Source organism: Camelus bactrianus, chromosome 14 (assembly GCF_048773025.1).
Source record: "Camelus bactrianus isolate YW-2024 breed Bactrian camel chromosome 14, ASM4877302v1, whole genome shotgun sequence".
NCBI lineage: Eukaryota > Metazoa > Chordata > Mammalia > Artiodactyla > Camelidae > Camelus > Camelus bactrianus.
Genome location: NC_133552.1, coordinates 70,341,561 through 70,363,745, shown reverse-complemented (window position 1 = coordinate 70,363,745; position 22,185 = coordinate 70,341,561). Strand labels below are relative to the sequence as shown.

The window sequence follows — 22,185 nt, the reverse complement described above, 5'->3', positions numbered from 1 at the left end:
TTCTCCCGGCTTGGGGAGGTGGAAGCCATTCCTTTGAGCCTCACTTTCCTAACGGGGCAGCAGGGCGGGCGGCTCCTGCTGAGAGCCTGGTGGCCCGTGGTGTCCCATGAGGTCCAGCAGAACTGCCCTGGTTGCTGGGTGCGGCCAGGCCCAGGGGTTCCTCCCACCCAGGGCCCGCCTGCCTTCTCAGACTGTGCTTTGCGCCTTCACTTTTCCACTCTTAGTTGGATAGACATTATAAATTGGTATTGAGTAAAAATTGACTTTTTCCTGCATCTGTGGGGCTAGTCTTTCCCTCTCTGTTTAGTTTGTTACTATGGCAAATTCTAGCAATAATTTCCTGATATCACACCATCCTTGAATTCCTGGGACACACTTACTTGGTTAGAACATATTACTTCTGTTTACAACATACAGTTGAATTTTATTTGATTATACTTCATTTGTAATTGTTGCATTTATGTTCATAACTTTATTTCTTCTTGTATCCTTTTTGTCAGGTTCAGGTAACTGTTAAACTTACTTAACACAACTTATTGAGCTGCTTTTCTTCATTTTATAGTCTCTGAAATAGTTTGTATAAATATTTTGTATATTTACCTTAAAAGTATGGCTAAAACTATAAAGCCATCTCAGTCTGGCACCTGTTTGGGGGTAAATTTTCTTTCCCTGCAACTCAATTTCTTTGTTACTCATCAACCCAAGTATTTAATTTTTTTTAAGAAATTGTTAATTTTAACAATTTGGTTCTTGAAAAAAATTTCCTGTTTTGTCTGTTCTCAAATGTATTGGCAGAAAGCAGTTCATGGTGGTTTCCTTGTTTTAAAACCTCTATTTGTTGTGGAGTTTCTCAGCTTTTCCATAAATTGCTGTATTTTATTAGAATCTTCAAGGAATAAGATCTTTTGTTGTTGATTTGTTTTGACTTTATTATTTTCTTCTATTATCCTAATTTTTTTCTTCATACTTTCTTTGGATTTTACTTCTTTAGACGGCTGACGTTTCTGTCATCTAAAAAATGAACTCTCTGCTTTTACAGCTGAGGGCCAGCAGCAAGAGCCGCTGACATTTATTCAGACTCCATTGATACAGTGAAGAACTGTGATTGTAAAATTTCATTTACATCAGCAGGTGAAAAAAAAAAAAAGGAACAGTGACTGAAAACACGAGGTTTTAAAGTGCCTTTATGAGGAAGAGATCACAAAAATGGGGGTGAATCCAGGCTGAGACATCGGGAACGGTGTCTGAACCACCAATATATTAAGTTATGCGACACATCGTTTCTCAAATAACTTACACGTGGGAGGAAAGCTGCTGCGCGTGCTGGCTACTTACTGCGACTCAGAGAGGGCTGGCCCTGCACGCAGACGGGGCGGGGGCGGGGGCTGTAAAGTGACACATCGCCAGCAGCATGGAGGCTATAAATACCCCCCTTACAGCGGGGACATATGTACAGACTTCGAAGTATATACACACATATAAAACCCTGACCCCGCCAGCACAGAAAGAAGGGCCTCCAAAGAACAGAATTCGTTTCTGAAACACAAAAACAGTGACAGTTTCTTTCCAGTTTGCCTCGATTTGAATAAAATAAACTGCTCCTGTGCTGGGCGGTTCTCTACAGTACAGGAGGGCAGTTCTGAGACGCGGGGCGGCGGGGAGCCAGGGGAGCGGGGGCTCCGGAGCTCAGACGCTCCCTGGGCTGGGTGACACCTGCAAAAGCTGCATCTTTACATTTTCTTTAAAAACATTAAAAACAGCCTAATTCAGTGAAGTGCGTTAAAAAGTCGAGTCACCCATTTTTTTCTGTAGAAAAGGTGGTTAGTATTTTAAATTACAGTTTAAATTCTCTTTTGAGAGCGAATGGCAGGTGACGGTGAAGGAACCCCTGGTGTCTGCTTGTGTTTGCAGGACCGCTTCCTGATCCCGTGGAAGGAGGCCCTGCATCCACCTGTGACAGGGTGGGCCTCGCGGAGAGCCGCCAGTGTCCAAGAGTGCGCACGTCGCTCAGCGCAGTGTAAACCCCAGTAACAAAAAATAGTTTTGTATCAAATACAGTATCAAATTGTCACTTCATGTAAACACAGTGATTCTTGGTAAAGATTAGAGGCCAAAGTAAATTAATGGCCCTAGAATTAATCCCTGCTTAAAAAAACTTGAGAAAGACAAACTAGCCCCCGCCCCCAAGCTGTCGGGTCAGTGAGTCGGTCACTCCTTTTGGAAGCAGTTCCGCAGAACGCGCGTTCCTGCACACAGCACCAGACCAGAACGTCAGGGGCCCTAGCGGGGCGGCTGCCGCGTCCGCCGCCCGCTTCCGCCGGCTCCGGGCAAGCCCGGGGGCCGCGCGCTTCCTGCGCCCCGGGGAGGGGTCCTGCGCGGAGGCGGGAGGGCGCGCTCTTCCCGAACCCTCGGTCTGGGCGCCAGGGCGGCACGCCGGTTCCGGGGGCGGCTCTGGGCACCGTCCCTCACCAAACCACGCCCAAGCAAAGGGAAACTCAGAGGTCCGCGGGCTGCTGTGGCCGCGGGCGCTCCCCCTGCAGCTCCGCCAGGGGGGCCCCGCAGCTCTCGCTGCAGCTAGACGAGGCGCTCAGCAGGCCGGACCCCGCGCTGGACTCTGCGGAGAAGCAGGCGAGAGCGGCTGCGGCGCGGCGCGGCGCGGCGCGGCGGGGGCCCCGGGCCCCCGCCCCCGGCTCGGTCCAGGGCGCGCCGCCCTCCCTGTCGCCCCGCCCCGCGCGCGAAGCCCCTCCTTCCTCGCCCCGCCCCGCCCCGCCCCGCCGCACACCCGCTGGGGCCGAGCCGGCCGGGCGCCCGCCGCGGGGCTTACCTGGGCTGCTCAGGCTCGGGGCGGAGCCGGGCCGGTCGAGGAGCGAGGACAGGCCGCGGGCCGGCACCCAGCCCTCGGCGCCGGAGGTCAGGTTCCGCACATACCTGCAAGGGCGCAGGTCAGGCTGTGTCCACGAGCTGCGGGGCTGGGGGGCGGGGCCGCGCGCGTTGCGGGGTGGTCTTACCAAAGGCCCTCGTCGCCCTCCTGCACCAGCTCCACTTCGTCCCCGCTTCTCACGGCCAGCGCGTCGGGGCCCCCCTTCTCGTCCAGCTCCGTGACGGTGTACTTCCCGGGAACCTGGGGAGGGGACGGCACAGCGCCTGGCACACAGTCCCTGCCAGCCCGCCACCCAGCGTCCAGACAGACGGACGACGATGAGCACTCTGCCATTTGAGGGGCTTCGGTGCGACTATCACCTTACATTGGGAAGGTCTCCTAGTCCAGGAAGTGCCAGGTCTCACGTGGTGACCACACTAAGAACCTGACAAGCCTGCCTGTGTCCCCACAACATGCGGCTCCTGCACCCTAGAAGCTCCAAACAGCCCCAGGGCCTTTGCACACTCTTTCCTCTTCCTGGATCACTCCTCCCTCCTTGGCCTCTATCCTCACCCAGCATGTTCTGCCCTTTTCAAGTTTTTTGCCTTATGTGAGGGAAGAGTCTTGTTCACTTTGTCTTCTGTTCTGTCTTAAAAGCCAGTCAGTGCCTCACACAGCAGGTGCCCCACGTGTTGTGGATGGAGCTGGGGTGCAGTGTGGACACATGCCTGGGTGATCCTGGAGCCAGAGAGCCAGGCCAGCGTCCACTGGCCTCACAGAGTGGCCGCACCTTCTCTCGATGCCCTGCACTGGCCCCGAATGGCACCCGAACTACACCGAGAGCAGAACACAAACCCACCAGGGCCTGCCTGGCCTTCCTGCCCGCCAGCCTAGGTTTCCCCTGCTGAGTACCACCCCCCACCCCAGTGCCCTGGCCAGCTCTTCTCGCTGCCAGTCCTCCTCGGCAAAGGCCGCCATGGCCACCTGAGACTGTTGCTCCCCTTCCCTGTGTCTGCCCTTCCACCTCTGGGTGCTTTGTTTGCTGTGATAAACCAGGTGTGAACCAGGGCTGCACCCAGTGGGCAGCAAGTAACTGTTGGTACAGCCCTGACTCTGGTGACTTAACAGGTAAATAGCTTCTCTCTGCTGCTCGTGCTAAAATAGGACTTGGTTGAGAGTGCAAATCCACGCCTCAGACAGAGCAGTCCCCCTAAAAGTGAGATCAAGGTGCACACACGGCTTTAAGAAAGCTCATCTGAAGGGCCGATCAGAGGTGTGCTCTGCTCCTGCCGTGAGGTGGTCTGACGGTGCTAATGGGACAGCCACCAGGGCCCGGCACCTGAAGTCCCTCCCGGCAGCCCTGGGCGCCACGGCCCCATGGTGCAGCTCTGGACACCCCCACCCCCTGCCCTGGGCCCAGCAGTGCCGCTGACGGCCAGCAGGAGGCAAGGTTACCAGCTTCCGGAGGCCCACTCCGCCTTCTTCCTCTGCGTCCGAGGAGTTAATGGGCTCCTCCGCGCTGGACCAGCCGTCGTTGTCCTCAGGGGCCTCTGACGGGTGAGACGTTCTGCTCCAGCCTAGCGAGGAACAGGCTCCGTGAGGACCCCCTGAAGGTTGAGCCTCGAGGTCGAGGGTGGCATATGGAAGTCCCTGCCACCCACAACGTGCCGCCGGGGGAAGTGGCGTGGAGGGACTTGCAGGACACCTGCAGACTTCAGCTTCAGCCGTGCAAACTGCCTAGGGGCCAGGCCAGAGCACCTGCCTCCATCACCAGAGATGAAGCCCAGCCCTCTCTGGACGGTGCATGCGTGTCCTGTGGGCTCTGCTACTTGCTGGGGGAGAACTCCCACCAGGCCCCTGCCTGCTGGTCCCAGGGAGCCTGAGGGCCTCTGACACCCATCTGTGTTGGGCAAACCAAGAGAGCAAGGCGTTTTCAATCAACACCTGCAATGCTCAACAGCCACTGGCTGGGCAGGAGGACAGTTCCTCACATGACATGACACAGGACTTGCTGAGGGCTCCTGGCCGGCCCAATCCTGGCCCTCAACGGGCTAGGTAGGGGCAGCCCTGATGCCAGTCACACATCTGAGCTTCCTAGGGCCGCAGGGCGAGGCTGGGAGGCCAGCCCAGGGCGCCTGGCCCTGGAGGCAGCCTGCACACGTGCCAGCCACCTCTGCTGGGCCAGCGGACCAGGGAAGGGCTTCGTCTAGGCTTCAAGAGACACACGACATCCCTGCACTAGTGTGTCTACCGCCCTGGTTTCCAAGAGGCGGCTGCAGGCACACCATGGGGAGGTGGGAGACGGCGAGCGCCCAGTTCTGGGCGAACACAGCAGAGGCCAGTAAGGAAGTAAGAGGCCAGAGACACACGCCTGGGGTGCTGGGTCCCAGCCACCACTTGGGGTCAAGTGGCACTTCGACCAGAGGTGAGCGAGTAGACCCGGGAGTCGGCAGACTCTCACACCCAGTTCTGAGTGACACTTGGAGTGGCTGAGGCACGCTTTTCCCTGAGGGTGTGAGGGAACCACAGCAGACAAGCGCAGTTGGGGCGCAAAGGGGCAGATGTCCAGCAGGCCAGCTCCCGAGGCCGACCATTCTGAAAAGCCTGTGTGGGAGGGGCATCAGGAAGACGTCTCTGTCTTCACAGAAAAGGGAGCTGGGACCAGGTTCCCTCTAAGCCCACAGAGCCCTGAGCCCCTGTCCGCATCACCGCAGAGGCCGGCAGCCCCACAGGCTCCCCCCAAAGCCCCCACGAGCCCCTGCTCCAGGCCCAGCGCCCAGGGAGGGGTGGTGTCTGTGTAGGAAGCAGGGACCGCAGGCTTCCAGCCACAAACCACCCACCTCTCCTGCTTCGGGCGCATGGGCAGCGGCCAGCATGGGAAGTGCAGATGGACACTGGTGGGGGTCACCAGGGGTCCCGACGCTGGGCAGCTGGCCACACACGCCTGCCCCTCCAGCCCACACTGATGAATGGGGCTTCTGGCCACAAAGAACGTAGGGCTGAAGGAGGACAGTGAGGACAGAAAGGTGAAGGCCGTCCCCTGGGCAGAGAGGCAGAGCTGCGTGGTCGCTGTGTCTGTGAACCTGAACCCACGGACAGACAGCTCCACCCTCTGGCACCTACGGAGAACAGGCCTTCTAGCTGCACAGCAGCGTCTGGGCCTGCAGTCACGCCCGTCGGCCGGGGCTTCTGAATGAACCACCCGCGATGGACTGAGTATCCCTGCATCGGCAGAGCGACACCAGAGTAAAGGGAAACGCTGCGACCCATCGCCCGGGCACTGAGCATGGAACAAGAGAACGAGATGTTTGGAAGCACGACAAGCGCTCTGGATCATGCCGGGTGCGGGGGTGTTGCGAGAGGACGTGAGGCCAAGGTGACCCTGAATTTGGTCTGTTTCCTGTAAAGCAGTCATGAACATCAGTGCTGAAGAGGCTGTCCAGGAAGTAAGCACTTGGCATCGGCCAGGAAGGCCTGCAGCTCCCTGTCACCGCTGTGGCCAGGAGTGACGGAGCAGGAGGGGAGGCCTGGCACCGAGCCCGGGCTCAGGGCTGACACTGCTTCACTGCGAGGCCACCTCAGGTGAGGAGAGGAGCAGGCAGAGGTGACACCACTGGGCTCAAAGGCGTCAGAAGCGGTGTCTGAGCCGCATGGCCCTGGGCAGCTTCCTACACAAGGAGTCAGCAGAGCAGGTGCCCAGATGACGAAAGCCAGCCCCTCCCAGGAGATCACCAAGGGGCAGGGACCCTTCCCCGCAGCTTGGGGGCCTCCGCAGGGCGGAGGGCAGGGCTGGGGGAGGCGGTCGCAGCCCTGGCCTCTGAGCTCTCCCCACTGGGGTGGCGAGAGGGTGCAGCCTGGGTCCCTGGAGTACAGACTGAGGCCAGGGTGGCTGCGGTGACCTCTGGGTGGCCTCTGGGTGTGCGTGTGGGGATTTGGTTCAGCCTGTACCCCTTGGGAACCTTCATGTTGTTTGGGAAACTCAGGAAGGTTCAGAGTGAAATTCTCTCTGATTTTCAGACCCTCAGTCTGGGCCGGGGGTGGGGGGTCTTTGCTCTCAGAACATGAGTGGCAAGAGAGGTGAAGGCTTGAGGTCCAGCAGGAGAGCCTGACCCCATCTGCCTGTACCGCCGGGGTCTCCCAGGAAACGAGAGATGGGATGGGACCTGTCGGCTGCCGCATTCTGTGTTTCCACAGAAGCTTCGGGACAAACGGTGAAGCAGGATGGCCAGGGACGGGGAGCCCTGAAGCCTACGTGGCCAAACACCAGCCAGGTGTCAGAGCCTTGTTCTGCAGGCTCTGGGCAGAGCTGGTCAGAGGAGTGATGTCATCATGGCATCGGTCACCAGAGTGTCAGTGCAAGGAGCATTTGCCCCTGGCTCGGAGAGACCTACTTCGTTGTCTTAGATGACACGTGACAGCAAGACAGTGTCCCTAACCGGACGGGGAGGTGGACGTCGGGCTGGGCCACTCTACCTCGTAAACCAAAAGGCGTTGGGTCGCTCTTTACTTGGTGTCGCTTAGCTTTTTTGTCGGGACTGGTAGGAGAAGCTGCAGGAGGAGGCAGAGGCAGAAACAGAACAGGAGAGTGAGGAGCACGCAGACCACCCGCGAGGCGCGAAAACACCGAGTTCACGCTGGGATGGACACACGGTGAACAGGCTCATTGTCACTGATGCAAGAAGCAGCTTCTGGGGAGCAAACGAAGCCGCCAGGGGCCCAGGGGGAAAGGAGGGACTAGGAGAGCGTGAGGAGCTGCAGGGCTCACGCTGGCCGCGGGTGCGTCTTTCAGGTGTGCTTGCTGGGCTCTGCGTGGAGCACGCACGTGACTCTCCACACCTGGCCAGGGGCGTGGCACCTGCACTTCTCTTTTTTTTTTTTTTTTTTAGTTTGAGGCTAACTTAAAAGTATTTTATAAATTGGAAAAAAAAAAAAACTCCAATTTTTTGGACCAGCGAGAAGAACCCTAGGCGGGACGGGCATCTGGTACTCGCGGGAGCCCTCTCACGAGCCGCCTGGAACATCAGGTCTCGCCTCGTGCGCGGCCGCGCCGTGTCTCCCCTGCACATTCGCCGCCCAGGAGCACGGTGAGGCAGTCGGGCGGTGGGCCTGAAACGCCAGGGGCGGGGCTGGCACTTAGCGCTCTGGCAGGACGGTAACAGCCATGGGCTGGCAGGAAAAAGCCGGAGAGGGAGGGCGTGGGGAGGAGTTGGACTGAAAAAGCAAGTGACAACTCCAGTCTCCTCCAGTTTCTGGGCAGGCCTTCGGTGGAAGAGCTCGCCTCCACTTTGCCAAAGAAACAGCCCAGAAAAGAGAGCTCTGGCTGCACGTGTAACAGACACAGCGGCGAATGGAAAAGGGTGAGTCAATGGGAAATGCTTCCGTGGCGATGGCGGAGGCAGACAGCCCCGAGATGTCCACACGAACGACCGCGGCACGAATGGATGACAGACAGGCTGGGGCGGGGCAGGCGCAGCGCCGGCCCTGCCTTTACCTTTCTGCCCTTTCAGGGCAGCGAAGCCCTGCAGGGGGAAGCGCTTTCTCGCCAGCGCAGCGCTTTCTGACGCAGAGCTGGTGACCGCGCCGTCTAGAGGAAGAGAGGGACAGTGCGGGGCGGCTCTGCGGGCGGCTGGGACCTGCGCTCCGCCAGCCTCGCCGAGTGGCAGGAGGCCGCGCGTCCCGGCACGGGCGGCCCGGCCCCAACACCCACCTCTGCCCTTCTCCAGGGGCCTCGGCAACGACGTGGAGCTCACATATCCCTCCAGGCTGAGCGGGTCTGTTTTCCTTTCTTCCAACTTTTTGATGTTTCTTGTGTTCCCTTTCGAGGGGCTGAGGACATCGGACACATCAAGGAAGAAAGAGAACGTCGCCCAGTTAGTTGTCAAAGCTCCGAGGACGAGGGGTGGAGACCCCCGAGCTCCTCCCCAGGCCCGAGGGCCGCACGTCTCCCGCTGCACAGCCGCCACGGCCACGGCCACGGCCACGTGCGCCCAGATTGAGCCGCGGAGCCAAGTGAGAGCAAAACCCGCCTTCCGAGCTGCTATGTGGGAGGCGGCTTTGTGGGCCCCTCTCCTCCCTCCCTGTCCTTCTTCCTTTAAACCTGTTGCTCTGAGGTTTATTTATTCAGACCGTATCCTGTTCCATGAATGACTAGAGGCGGCACACGTGAGGAAAAGGTAAAAAGCAAGTGAATGAATGAAATAACAAAGGAAAAATAAGAGCAGGAAAGGCGCAACGATGCCGATGTGAGACGCGCCCCCGCGTCTGCGAGCTGGATGCCTTGGGAGCAGCTCTGGCTCCTTGCACCCCAGGGCCCCTGTCTGCTGGGGGCGTGACCAGCACTGAGATGCTGGCGCTCGACCGCTTTCGGGACAGCTGCACGCACACGCGGTCACAGCGGGAACTGCACCACAGACGGAAGCCACCAGAGATGTGGGGGCTGCTCTCCACCTGGGACAGGGACCAGGCACACAGGCCTTGAAGCTGACCTGCTGGGACTGGCCACCAGGATGTCGGTCCAGGGATGCACGCGGGGGCCTCTGGGCAAACTCAGAGTGATCCTGATGACCAGGGGACTCTGGTGACGGGGCCATGTGGACTCAGTGGCCCGAGCTAATTCCCACGGTGACCCCCCCCCCCCAGTGGTGGCCAGGTCCTCACCTGGTGCTGGCAGGTGCTGGCAGTGGCAGGCTATGGGACTGCTCCAGGGCTCTGTGCTGGCTGGCCTCTGCGGGGACAGAAGCCCAGCGCGGCTCAGGAACTCGAAGCAAATGGAGCTCCTTCCGCTCCAGTTGCTGCGGTGTCTCAGAGGGTAAGAATTTTGAGGCTGCTTTGAACGCATGGAAAGGGCCCCTAGGGCAACAGGACCGAAGGCACTGAGAGGAAACCGCACCTCGACACGCCTGCAGCTGGCTGGTCAGCACCTTGCGGATCTCGCTCACCCACGCGGCCTTGATTTCGGGAGTCGGTGCCTGTGCCCCAGAGGCAATGCCGGGAGGTGAGTGCTCCTGTCCCCCGAGAACACACTTAGCGGGCTCACCCTGGAGACGGCCCCACGCGCCGGGCCTACCTGTACGATGTAAACCTCCTCCCGGGCGTTGTACCAGATCTCAAACTTCCGCGCGTCCCCTTTCACATTCTCCGTGATGCCAACGGCCGTCATCTGGGAGGGCAGCGCGGGGGAGGGCGTGGGCGCGTGGCGAGGGCACTGCCCGCTCCAGAAGGCACCGTGCCGTGGCTTGGGGTGGGGGCTGAGGACGCCGGGGGTCCCGGGCCCCGCCCCCAAGGGTACGGCAGGGCGCCGGGCGGCGGCGCGGACTCACGTTCAGGGACTGCTTATAGCTGTAGGACGGGGCCTTCTCGTAGCCCTCCCCGTTCTCCTCCCGCCTCTTGCAGAACAGCACGGCTTTCTCGTGCAGGAACAGGTGGCGCTGCATGGGCTTGAACCTGGCCAGGTCCTTCACCTTGGCGTGGCCCTTCTTGTGGTCGGTCCAGACGCTGAAGGAGCCCTGCATTAGCAGCTTCCCCAGGTCGCTCAGGTTCCCCTGGTCGTGGCAAAGGAGGGCGTGAGCCCTCGTGCTGCCGCGCGGAGCCGTGTGGGAAGGCCACGACCCCACACGCGGGAGAAGGCCGACCTATGGCCCCAGGAGGTCGGGGGTCCTGGGGGCCCTGGGGGAGGAGCGGGGCCTTGGGTGTTCAGGGCAGTGAACGGCTGTGTCACTGCAGTGATGGACACGCCTCATCCGTCTGTCCAGGCCCACAGAACACACAACGCAGAGTGACCCTGCGTGCGCTGTGGACCCTTCGTGCCATGTTGTTGACGGTGACCGAGGCCCGGCTCGTGCGGGGCAGGGGGCTGTGGGGCCAGCTGTGCGTGTGGGAGCAGCGGTAAACGGGAAAGCCCTGTACTTTCGCCTCAATTCTGCTGTGAACCTGAAACGGCTCCAGAAACAAAGCCCACTAACAAAAACACCAAACAAACTGAGGACGCACGCTGGGTGGACTCAGAAAGGCCCTGTGCGTGCGCCCGACGTGGGCACGCAGAGGACGAGGGAGAAACCCGACTTCCACGCTCACAAGCGGCGCCAGAGAGAACGGATTCAGGGACAGGCCAGGAGTGAAGGGTCTTCAGGGCTGTCCGTGCAGGGACGCACCCACCGGGGGGGAAGCTTCCTGCAGCCAGCCCGGCAGTCAGAGTCAGGTGGCGGCGGGATTCCAGGTGGTGCGGGTGCACAGCCCGCACCGGTGATGGGGCGGCCTCCGCCTGCCCTGCTCAGACCCCGTGCCCAGGCTCATGGGCACCGCTGGCCCTCACCTCGTAGCCAGTGATGGCAATCAAGTGCATGGAGTCGTTCACGGCCTTGAGGATGCCCAGGATGGAGCTCAGCGCCTCCTGCAGGTCCTCGGCTCCCTCGCAGTTCTTGCTGTATTTCAGCATTTCCTGCGGGAGGTTCACAGCCCATCTGGACACTGAGCCCCACCGCTCCATGAGTGGACCGTGCTCTGTCTCACAAGTGCAGCCCTGAGTGGCCCCGAGCCCGGATCCTTGGGACACGTGTGTGGTTCCCTGCGCAGCTGTCACTGCCAGGGATGGGACCACACACATGCTCCCCACATGGGGGGCCTGCCTGGCCCACTGGCCTCGCCTTGGAGCAGCTCAGGAAGCCGCCCTCCCCATCCCTGCGGCCCCACACCCTTCCCAGCAGCCTGTGTAGAGGCTGCAAATCGCAGATGTCCCCTGAGCGGGTCACTGGCTGACCTCCACTGTCCCCTTGCAGCACCTGGTCTGGACGAGCACCCATCTCCTAGTTCTGATCCGTTACTCCTTCCCTCCAGACACGACACCCCAATGAATAAGCTTCTTCTCTCCATTCTCACTTGGGCCTTGGGGAGCTACCCATGCTGGGCCCCCAAGGCAGCGGGACGCAGGCGGCCCTGCATGTGCTCCTGGGGCAGGGCCGGCCTGCCTGTGTCCCGCTGTGTTCCTGGCCCCTAACGGCGACCCCCCACAAAGGCGCGTGAAGAGCCAGGGCCTCGCAGAGATCGCGGAGCTCAGGGTCTGGCTGGGGCAGCCGCCACTGGGTGGTGCTGGGCGGGCGGCCAGCTGGATGGGGGCTGCGGGGGGCCCCTGGCCAGGCTGGAGGGGGAGGGGCTCCGGGGGCTCCGGCGTCTCACCTTGAGCAGCAGCTGGTACTTGGTGATCCTCTGGACGGGCTTCAGCAGGTAGGAGTCCAGGCTTAGCTTATGGTCCAGCTTCCTCTGACATTCCTGCAACCACCAAACTCGGGTTTAGACAGTTCCCGCCGTTCCTTGTTAGGGAGTCAACCGGCAAAGGAAAGCCTGCGCTCAGGGGCAGGAAACACACCTGGAAGAACGGGCAGTCGGCGCACTGCCTCCACAGGCTCTCGGAGCGCGGCTTGTTCTGGCAGTACTTCTCGTAGACCTGGAACTCCTCCATCTGCACCGGGATGCGGGCTGCATCACGGGGCGCCCCCGTGTCTGTGCAGGTCTCCGCCCTTCCCAGTCAGCCCCTCCGATGCCCCCGCCCAGAGTCCCTGCCTCTGGGCCCAGCCTGGCCTCTCCCTGAGTCAGGGTCAGCCCCCATCCCAGACGCATCCCGCCCGGAAGTTCACATCTCAGGGCTGCCCTCGTCCTGGTCCCTCTTTCACAAAGACCAGCTCCACATGGCTGGGCTGTGCCTCAGGGATAAACGCGGGACCAACACTGACTTTGTAAAGAAAGACTCTCCCGGGCTCAGCTCACACTTCATGCATCATAATGCTGGTGGGCCTAACAACCCCCCCATAAACACTGGCCGCTGTCCACACCGGAGGCCCTGCTCAGCAGGTCCAGGCTGTGACCTGAAAACCTGCACCGCTCCCAGCCTCCCAGGAGGTGCTGATGCTGTGGGAACGGGCCACTTACAACCACTGAGCTACAGCGTGACGTCCCGGCAATTCTCAAACAGCATTAGGGCTTGGGGGGGGGGCGCGGGGGAGGGGGGGTCATTCCTGACGGCCAGTCTGAGCAGTGCCGGCTCACGGGGACACGGGACCGTGCCCACACCTACTACTTGAGAGCGCCAGTGGCTGTCCAGTGTCGGCCAGACACGGGCGGGACCAGCAGGAAGCCCACACCAGCCTGCAGGGAAGTCAGCTTCGCCTGACGCCTGCCGTCAGCACCTGGACGCTTTATAGTTCCGGCATCTCTCAAAGCTGCTATTTTATAGCTTTCCTCTTTTTTGAACCAGTGATTGGGTTTTTGATAAAACTGCTTTTCTGGCCCTCCCAAAAGCATCAGGTCACCTCAGCCAAACTGGAAACATCTGTACGCATAATTTCGGTGGGTTAGAGAACGACTGTGATAGAATTTAAAGTCATTATCGCTCTAAGTAGTAATTTTAAGCAGCAAGGCGCAGCCAAGCCTGCAGCTGAGAGGAACATACCCTTTCCAGAAAGCACCTCCCTACCAGCTCGGGGCAGTCTTTGTAGTTCTCCAGCTCCCTCAGGAATATTCTAGACAAAGAAAGCTTGCGTTAGGTCTTCTGCACAGCACCCAGAGTCAGGCGGCATCTGCAGCAAGTTATTAGGTGCTATTTTCCAGGCACGTGCCCTGACCCTGCACAGGCCAGGCCCCGTGTGGCTGCGCCACGTCTCTGGTGTTGGCGGTCACGCAGAAGCCATGGGAGGCCACAGCAGACAGCCGGAGGGTCTCGAGGCCCCGGGAGCCCAGCCCTCGCATCCCGTGTGCCCAGTGGGTTTTCTGCAGAGGTATCAGGGCCTTGGCTCTGCCCTCAGACCCTCCTCCACGCAGCGCTGCCCTGGGCCTGTGGACCGCATTTTCCTGCTTCTGACCTTCGTCTGTTGGGAGAGGAGCTCCCTGGGATCAGTTCATGACGTTAGCACTGCCCCCTATGGCTGTGCTGGGGCCCAGCACTGAGGACGGGCCGAGACTCCAGACCAGGGCCCAGGATGCTGGGCACCTGCCACCCGCCCATCCCAGTTCCTAGGGGTGGACTCCAGGCTGGGGTCCAGCTGCAGACCTGCCACCTCCTTTACAAGCAGGTGCGTGAGGGAGGCTGATGACCGGAAGCAAAAGCCTGCGGTTGGACAGACGCCCCAGAGCCTCCTGGAGTCCAGAGGAGGGCAGGCCGGGTCCCACAGCCACCGTGCCCCCTTGCCCCGTGGCGCTGGGAGGGGTCTGCCACCAGCTCCCCGGTCTGCTTATCCCCGAGAGGGAGGAGGGCCAGTCCCGACCCCACCCCCCTCCCGCAAAGTAGGGCCGACCCGTTTGTGCACCGGCTTCCTGCAGGCAGAGCCGCGGGTGACCAGAAGGAGGCCCCACCTGTTATGAAAGTGGTAAATTTCTTCCATGTTTCCAAAGAGAACGTCCTTCTTGTTATGAAGGCCGGTCGAGATGAGGTGCGTCATTAGAGGGTTCTCCATCTCGGCGGCGTAGCCCTGCGGGAGAGGACGCGGTCAGCGGGGATCCTGGGCCGCAGCTGACAGACCACCGGCTGTTGGACCACAGCCCCGGCAGCTGGCCTGGGAGTGTGGGTTCCACGTGGCCGCCGGGCGGGGCAGTGATGCTGCCTCCGGTTTTGGGAGGCTGATCCCCTCAAATTCATCCACTGATCATCTGAGGTGACTCTCCGGAGAAGTACCACAAAACACGAGTGAGCTACAAGCAGCACCGGTTTTACCTTGGGGGGGCTCCCTCACACTCCCCTCTGAACTTTTAATTCAGGCACAATTTCTACGAAGGGGACAAGCATTGGGTGCGCACCTTGATGGATTATTTCTGTCTGCATGCCTGCGTCCACCACCCGGGTCACCGGACAGAACATTCCAGCACCTGGAAGCCCCTCTGCCCCTCCCAGGTGACAGCCCCCTGCCCCAGGGCCAGCTCTGCTTGTCCAGGGCCCCCACCCAGGGAGCCGCATGCACTCCTGTCCGGCCCCCAGTCTGTATCTGCGCCCTGAGGGTCAGGCGTCGCTTTGTGTAGCTGCAAACACTGCACACACCGTCCCAGGGTGACGTGAGGCCACACAGAGTGGGCCGGGCCCCCAGCGCACTCACCTCCAGGACGCACAGCAGTTCCTCCACGTAGACCCGCTCCGTGTCCAGCAGCTCGTTCATCACATGCCTGTGGACAGGGCGCCCGCTTTCACAGCTGCAGGGGCAGCTTCCTGGCCTGCCGCCCACTCCCAGGAGCCCCGACTCCCAGGCCTCCCTGTGCCCCAGGCCCCGGCTCCGAGTCCCCCCACCCTCGTCCCAGCCCTCCTGCCTCCTCCCCCGAGAAGACCTGCCCGGGCACCCGGAGAGCCACCACGTGTGGCACCACCTCCTGCACGTGGTGGGTCTGCAGTGACAGCTCGGGGACTGCTCTGCTGTCACGTCTGGGCTCCCAGAGGGCACAGGTTTTACGGCTGAGGATCACCTTCCAACCTCCCCTGACCAAGCTTCCCGTTTTCACACACAGAAAACAGAGCCAAGGGTGTGCCTGTGCTGGGGTCTCAGACACCTGGGACAACGTCAGCAGTGCCCGTGCTCCACACAGGGCAGCGGGAGGCGGGGGCTCAGGAGAGTGGGAGGGAGCGTGGGCTCGGGGAGAGGTACCCGCGGAGGGCCGGGCACTGTGGGCTTTGGGTCCCCACAGAGGGCCAGGCAGTGTGGGGTGCTCCGAGTAGGATCCCCGTGGGCACAGGAGGGCATAGGGGACGCAGGCTGCCGTTGTGGCGCAGCGCACAGTCCAGGTCAGCTGGAAGGGAGTGACCCGGGAGTGACCGCTGGTCCTGGGAAGGACGTGGGGAGCGCCTTCCTGTCAGGTCCTGAGTTTACACCTCGCAGTTCTTCTATGCGGGGACAGACGCTCTCCCGGCATTTGCAGGGGTTAGGGAATGGGTGGGACGCCTGAGTGGGTGTGGAGCAGAGCCTCGGTGGGTGGGGCAGGGGAAGAGCCAGGGGGCCGGGATCAAGAGAGAGAGGTGACTTCTGGCAGGTGGAGCTGGGGGGGAAGGCCCACGGGCAGAGGGAGGGGCCCGCACCGAGGAGACAGGCTGGAGGGGGCGTGTCTGTGGCCAGGCCTGTGCTGTGGCCCGGGGGTGGTGGTGGGGAGCTGTCACCCCAGTCTCCCGCTGGACTTGGGGAGAGACAACAATCCCCCAGCGCCACCTGAAAGCCAGGGGCGAACGCAGCCTTTCAGAGGAAAACCTCTCTTGGGGTCGCGGGTGTGGACACGGCATTCCGCCGGCTCCGCTTCTGCTTCGCGGCCCTGGGGTGAGGCTGGCGGATTCCGCCTGCTTTGGCTCCCTGACTTTCAGACCCTTTCCAAAAGCTGAGGTCTGGTTGGGCCACACTGGTGTCCTGACCAGGCTGCCCAGAGGGGACGCTGCCCACCCACCTCCGCAGGATGGCCAGGCTCTCCTCCTCGTCTCCGGTGGAGCTGCCCCGGCCCGGCCGGCCCTCGCTCATCTCGCTCTGGGGAGACAAGAGCACGCAGCTTTCCAACAGCAGAAGGCACCTCCCAGCGCCCCCTCCCAGGGCCCCAAGCTCCTGTCCAGTCTGGGGCCGACCCGAGGCCCCGCAGGCAGGACGTGGAGGGAAGGGGCAGCTGGGGGGCGGTGGGGGACTGTGCGGTGGGGTCAGCGGCCCTCACCTTGGCCCTGCGGTAGGGCCCCCTCCGGGTCGCGCTGCCATCAGAGCTGTGGTTCTCAGAGCCTCTCCGGACGCCTGGTTTGGAGACAAGTGGAGGAGGGGGTGTGACTGCATCTTCCCGCTGGGAGGCGGGGTGCACCCTGGAGGATCAGCACATTTTTTAACTTTTGGGAGAAAAGCAGTGCGCAGCCAGCAGGATGACAAGAGAGGAAACTGGGGAGAGGGGGCCGGGGCCTCAGGAGGCGCCTGGGCCGGTGGGAGTCTGCTTCCCAGCAGGGCTGCAGCTCCTGGCCTGTGGGGGAGGCTCAGTGCCCAGACACCCCTAGATGGGCCTCAGAATAATGTCCCCTTGGGCCCCGCACGCTAGGCTCAAGGGCTCTCCCCAGCCCTGCCAACACTGGCCACAGCTGAAGAAAAGGGCAGGTGCTTCCTGGCCACTGGGCAGAGTGTGTCTGGGGACAGGAGGTGACAGGAAGGGCCTCTGGGAAAGGCTGTGGGTTCAGCTCGGCCTTCGAGGAGGGCTGTGCCTGGGGACCGACCGTGGGCCCGGAGGGTGGGGACCAGCCTAGGAGAGGCCCTCAACAGTGGTGGTGGTCCTGGCCCAGCCACTCTCTGCGGCACCAGCGAGGAGCAGCTTGGATCAGGGGAAATGAACAGGCAGGCCGGCTGCCGATAAAACTTTATCTCCAAAGTGGGCTGGACATAGGAGGGCGTTCCCTGGGGCTGAGGGGGTGACAGCAGGTACCTGGGGAGGGGCAGGGCGATTTCGTGAGCGCTTCGGGCCGCGGGGCCACCGGCTGCACGGGCCGTGTCTGCTTGGCCGCCAGCTTCTTCAGGCTCGCCTGTCTCCGGTGGAACATCTCCTCCATGCTCTCCTGCTTCTGGAAAACCTTCTGCACGTGCTCCTGGGGACAGTGTGACGGACTGGCTAGTGGGCGCGGCGTCCAAAAGAGGCCGTGCGCAGACTAGGCTGCAGCTGTGAATGCTGAGATGCGGGGCTGTGCCTCGCCCCTGCCCTGCCCTCTGTGGGTGGGGCCCCCTCCAGGCATGAGGGTCCCTGGGCTGAGCAGAGTCCACTGAGGGGCCGTGGGAGGGGCAGTGCACTGGGGGGCGGCCAGTGTCACCAAGCACAGGCCCTCGAGGGGGTGAACACTCGGAGGCCGGAGGGAGGGCGGGAGAATGCTGGGCCAGACGCCCTCCAAGCCACACCCCTCTCAAATGCCAGTGTCCCCTCGGAATAATTAACCCCACTCTGGGACACCATCGGAGAAACTCGTGGTCAGGCAGGTGAGCGCAGGCGACAGGTTGGGCTCCCCACCCTCAGCTCCGGGGTGAGGACGGGGTCCCTACCCTCAGCTCCGGGGTGAGGATGGGCTCGTAGTCCTGGTAGAGTCTACTGAGTTCCCGGATCTTGTTTTCTGCTCCAGTCTCCAGAAACTTCTCGATCTCCTGGAGAGCCGCCTCGGCGCCGTCCTGGGACTGGCACTTGTCTACCGGCTGCGAGGCCAGCAGGTAGATGCCCTCATCACACCACCTCATGGACTGGAGGGAAAGAAGGGCGCCTGAGGGCTGCCCTGGCGCCTCGGGCACAGCCCGCGGACGCTGCGTGTGACCCTCTGCACAGCCATGTGGCCAAAGTCCCGCCACTACGTCCCGAGGGCTCCCCTGGGGGACGCATGGCCCGAAACCAAGCAAACCGCCCAGGACTGGGCCCATCCACACTGCAGACAAAGAGCAGTAAACTGGCTGGACGGTCAGTCTCCGGGCCTTTTATAGACGCGGTCATCTGTGGCCGGTGAGTTTCAGAAATGACCACTCGTGTCACGACAGGACCATCTGGGCCTCAGGAAAGACACACAGGAGGCTGTGGGCCGTCTTCCAACCAGTGCCTGAGGTCCAGCCATGGCGGGAGGGGCCCAACGGGACCAGGGGTGTGGGGCGGGGCTGGGGGGGCCTACCGCCTCCAGGAGGCCGTGCAGCTCCAGCGACTGGCTGAGCAGCGCCCTCCTCCGCCCGACGTCTGCCGCAAACTGGTCGCACAGGTGCCTGAGCTCGTGGCACTTGGGGCGGATGGAGTCCACGGCGTAATGCTTGTGGCTGATGAGCTGCTCGCCCTCCAGGGACAGGGCACGGGCTCGCCCCACGGCCACCTGCGGCAGTGCCAGACACGCAGCTCACCTTGCGCTCACTGCTGCCTGCTGGGGGTGGGCGTGGTGGGGAGTGGGGGGGACGGGGGTCTGTGGGGGGGCCAGGCGGCTGTCCCTCCACCTGCCCATGTGGCTCAGGGCCCGGGGCTTCTGGAGACAGTGGGCGCAGTGCTGCCAGGCCGCCCGCCACGCTGGGCCCTTACGCTGGACTTCTCCTCGAAGCTGGCCAGGTCCTTCAGGAGGTGCTCCACGTGTGCCAGGCTGTTGCCCACGTCAGTGAAGGTGGCTATCTTCTGGGCCAATGCGTCCAAGGCGGCCTTGACCTGAGACAGCAGGGGCGAGAGACCAGAAGCTCAGAAGAGCCACAGCTGAAGGAGAGGAGGGAGACGCTGTGGACACGGGGTGCAGGGCGGAGGGGACCCGGACCTCCTCTCAGGAGGGCAACAGGAGGGAAACGTCCTCCTTTCAACAGAGCATCCACGAGAGCCTGCTGCCGACCTCACAGGTGTGGTGCTGCTGAGGGACGCCTCCCCAGTCTCACCACCGCATTCAAGTGGTGGAGGCGCTGTCCGGTGCAATACGCCAGGAAGATTAAAAACATAAACAAAAAGAAACACAGATTGAAAAGGAAGGAATCACGCCGTTCCTGTCTGTACATGGCCAGATCGTGTCCATGGAGAACCCCCCAAAGCTTTACAAAATGACTCCAAGACTGAGTGAGTTCAGCAAAGTTTCAGGAGACAAGGCGAGCGCACGAGCCTCGGTTGTACAGCAACAGACACGCGGACGCTGCAACTAAGGATTCGACACCACCCACAATTCTTTAAAAAATGAAACACACGTATAGAAATCAAACAAAACGTACTGAACTGGTGAGAACCACACACACTGGCAAAAGAAACCCTGAGACATGGGGAGCCGCGCGGCGCTCACGGCGCGGAGACACAGCACGGTCACGGCGCCGACTCTCTCCCGAGTGACACACCGGCTCCCCATGACCCCTGACAACACCCTGCAGGGTCTCCCGAAGGCGCAGACAAGATTATTTTAAATTTATATGGACAGACAAAGGAACCAGAATGGCTAAAACCACGGTGAAGAATGAATGGGAGGGAAGGGGAGGCAACACCTGCAGGAATGGAGACTGTGGGGCATAGACGGACAGGATTCCGACCCAGACCCAGACCCGGACCCGGACAGGGTGCCCAACTGATTTTCGACCAAAGGGGAAAGGAGCCCCAATGGAGGAAAGGCTGTCTTTCAACAAGTGATGCTGGAGGAACTCAACGCCTAGAAATTAAAACAAAATGGACCAAATTCTCATACTTCATACAAAAATTAACTTGAAATGGATCATGAGCATGAGTATAAGATTATACACGTCTAAGAAAAAAAAATCTTAGGGGAACATATTTGGGATCTGGAATTTAGGACTGACACCACGAGGATGATCCGAAAAGGAAAAACTGATCACTTGGACTTTATCAAAATTAAACACCCTGCTCTGTGAAAAACCCTGTGAGGAGGGTAAAGAAGGCGACAGACCAGAAGGAAACGTTCTCAAACCACAAATCTGACAAAGGACAGTATATAAAGCACAGGAAGAACTCTCAAAATGCCGAAACGAAACCAAAACCACCGGGTCAGAACCGGGGCAGGAACAGAGACGTTCTGGGAAAGGACGCGTGATGAGGACTAGGCCGCGGGGGCGTCAACACTGACACCGTCAGGAAGACGCAGGCTCGAACCACGGGGAGGCGGCGACACGCAGCCCTCGGAAACATGCGCACAGTGAGGGGTGGACCACACCAAGCGCCGGGAGGCCGCCGGGCGGCTGCATCACTGCGCTGGCGGGGATGTGGAGCGGTACAGCCAACTGGAAACAGCCTGCCGTCTCTTAAAGAGCTAAGCCCAGGAGTGGGGCTCCTGCCTGGGCACTGAGCTCAGAGAAAGGAGAACACTTTCACACAAAACCTGGAGACGCATGTTTACGACAGCTTCATCTGTAACAGCAAAAAGGTGGAAACAGCCCAGACGTCCTGCAGCAGGTGAGCGGGCAACCACAAGGTCGTTCTACGCCGTGGACCAGTAACTACCCAGCAATAACCAGAACAAACTACGGTCCACGTAACTACCCGGCTGCATCTCCTGGGAGGCCCGCCGAGCGACGAGCCATCCCACCAGGTTACGTGCTGTGTGATTCCATTGAGAGAACATTCTCGAAGCAACATTGTGGGAATGGAGAGCGGACTAGTGGTCGGCAGGGCTCAGGACGCGGACGGGGTCGGGGTCGGGGGAGGCGGGTGTCTATAAAGGGGACCAGGCGGGGACGGGGGTCCCGCGCTGGCTCTGTTGGTGTCAGTCCCGCACAGTGAGACTGAGCTAGTTTGGGAAGATGCTGCCATTGGGGGAACTGGGAGAAGGGACAGTGGTCTCTGGATCACTCCTCGTAACTGCACGTGAGCCTACGATTGTCTCTAAGTTAAGAGCCTGGCTGTCGGGAGCGCCTTCCTCGGTCCCACAGAAACGGAGACCAACGACCCTCCGTGGGTCCGCGGCGAGCTGCTCACATCGGCCGGGTTCCCGCTCTGCTCGGGGCCCGTGGGACTGGTCACCTTGTTGTCCCAGCTGGAGCACGTGCCCCGGCCTTTCGATCCTCAGGAAACGTTTTCCCAAAGAAGTCAGGCCTCTCCGCTGAGGACAGGCTGGAGGGTGGTCCCCCAGGGCTGCTCGCTGTCCCACCCACAGGGTGGCTCCGCGGCCTGGAGACTGTCGCCACTGGTGGGGGGGGGGGGTGGCGGGTGGAGGGGTGGGGGGTTCTCCGCTCCCGGGTGTTCCTGGCTCCCCTGTCTTGACCAGACGTTTCGGGAGGGGAAAGGTGCTGCGGTCCCTTGCACCAGGGCGCGACCACGGGGAGGTCTCAGCGCACGTCTTCGTGTGAACAAATGAGTGACCGGCCACAAACTGGCTGTTTAACGAGGTGTCTGCTCTGTCCTGTCGCGCTGCCCGCGAGGTGGGCGTACCTCTCACTGTCTATGCCCAGGCCCCGCGCCAGGCCCCCTTGTGGGAGAAGAAAACACGCAAACGACCACGGGAGCGGCACGGCGCCTCCTGACCAGTTCACAGACCAGGCCGGGGGCGCGCCCGACGACACGGGAACACAGCCTTCGTCTGTAGCGGGGCGCTCGCCAATCACACATTTCCACCCGCCCCGCGGCTCCGCAGGGCTCACTGAGCGCAGCCACCTGGGCACCCAGCCCCGAGGTCTTCCCGGGACCCCTCAGGGGCCCACCTGCAGGCTCCCCCAGCTCTGGGCCGCTCACCTCCCGGAAATCCTGCTCAAAATGCCGGAGTTGCAGACACTGCTCGAGTTTCTGCTGATGTTTCGCCCAAAACTCATCAAAGGCGGCCTCGGTTTCATTCAGCTGGGCCAGGAGCCTGCGAGAGAGGACAGGTGGCTGGGCCACGGGAGGGAGCGGCCGCGGGGGTCATGGAGAACCACCCCTGCCCGCACCCGCCGTGCACT

The 22,185-nt window shown here is 61.2% G+C and overlaps 1 protein-coding gene across 22 annotated transcripts in view; it reads right to left on the bottom strand.

The window, feature by feature from the left end:
- Positions 1 to 1,167: 1,167 nt before the first annotated feature.
- MCF2L (MCF.2 cell line derived transforming sequence like) overlaps positions 1,168 to 22,185 on the bottom strand; it is a 102,080-nt gene continuing 81,062 nt past the window's right edge. For 13 of the 22 annotated variants that reach the window (XM_074378564.1, XM_074378565.1, XM_074378583.1 and 10 more), the window contains 24 exons: positions 21,983 to 22,097; positions 18,863 to 18,982; positions 18,471 to 18,662; positions 17,863 to 18,054; positions 17,258 to 17,417; positions 16,514 to 16,587; positions 16,259 to 16,335; positions 14,935 to 15,001; positions 14,201 to 14,316; positions 13,302 to 13,371; positions 12,222 to 12,314; positions 12,032 to 12,124; positions 11,172 to 11,297; positions 10,180 to 10,401; positions 9,927 to 10,019; positions 9,750 to 9,828; positions 9,518 to 9,584; positions 8,568 to 8,686; positions 8,352 to 8,444; positions 7,334 to 7,408; positions 4,316 to 4,437; positions 3,009 to 3,121; positions 2,825 to 2,928; positions 1,168 to 2,614 (listed from right to left, as the gene is read on the bottom strand). In XM_074378564.1, the coding sequence (XP_074234665.1) occupies positions 2,496 to 2,614; positions 2,825 to 2,928; positions 3,009 to 3,121; positions 4,316 to 4,437; positions 7,334 to 7,408; positions 8,352 to 8,444; positions 8,568 to 8,686; positions 9,518 to 9,584; positions 9,750 to 9,828; positions 9,927 to 10,019; positions 10,180 to 10,401; positions 11,172 to 11,297; positions 12,032 to 12,124; positions 12,222 to 12,314; positions 13,302 to 13,371; positions 14,201 to 14,316; positions 14,935 to 15,001; positions 16,259 to 16,335; positions 16,514 to 16,587; positions 17,258 to 17,417; positions 17,863 to 18,054; positions 18,471 to 18,662; positions 18,863 to 18,982; positions 21,983 to 22,097 (2,701 nt within the window). In that variant the 3' untranslated portion in view covers positions 1,168 to 2,495. Of the gene's footprint in view, positions 2,615 to 2,824; positions 2,929 to 3,004; positions 3,122 to 4,315; positions 4,438 to 7,333; positions 7,409 to 8,351; positions 8,445 to 8,567; positions 8,687 to 9,517; positions 9,585 to 9,749; positions 9,829 to 9,926; positions 10,020 to 10,179; positions 10,402 to 11,171; positions 11,298 to 12,031; positions 12,125 to 12,221; positions 12,315 to 13,301; positions 13,372 to 14,200; positions 14,317 to 14,934; positions 15,002 to 16,258; positions 16,336 to 16,513; positions 16,588 to 17,257; positions 17,418 to 17,862; positions 18,055 to 18,470; positions 18,663 to 18,862; positions 18,983 to 21,982; positions 22,098 to 22,185 lie in introns of those variants that run through there. The other 9 variants (XM_074378573.1, XM_074378580.1, XM_074378577.1 and 6 more) reach the window with 4 other exon arrangements.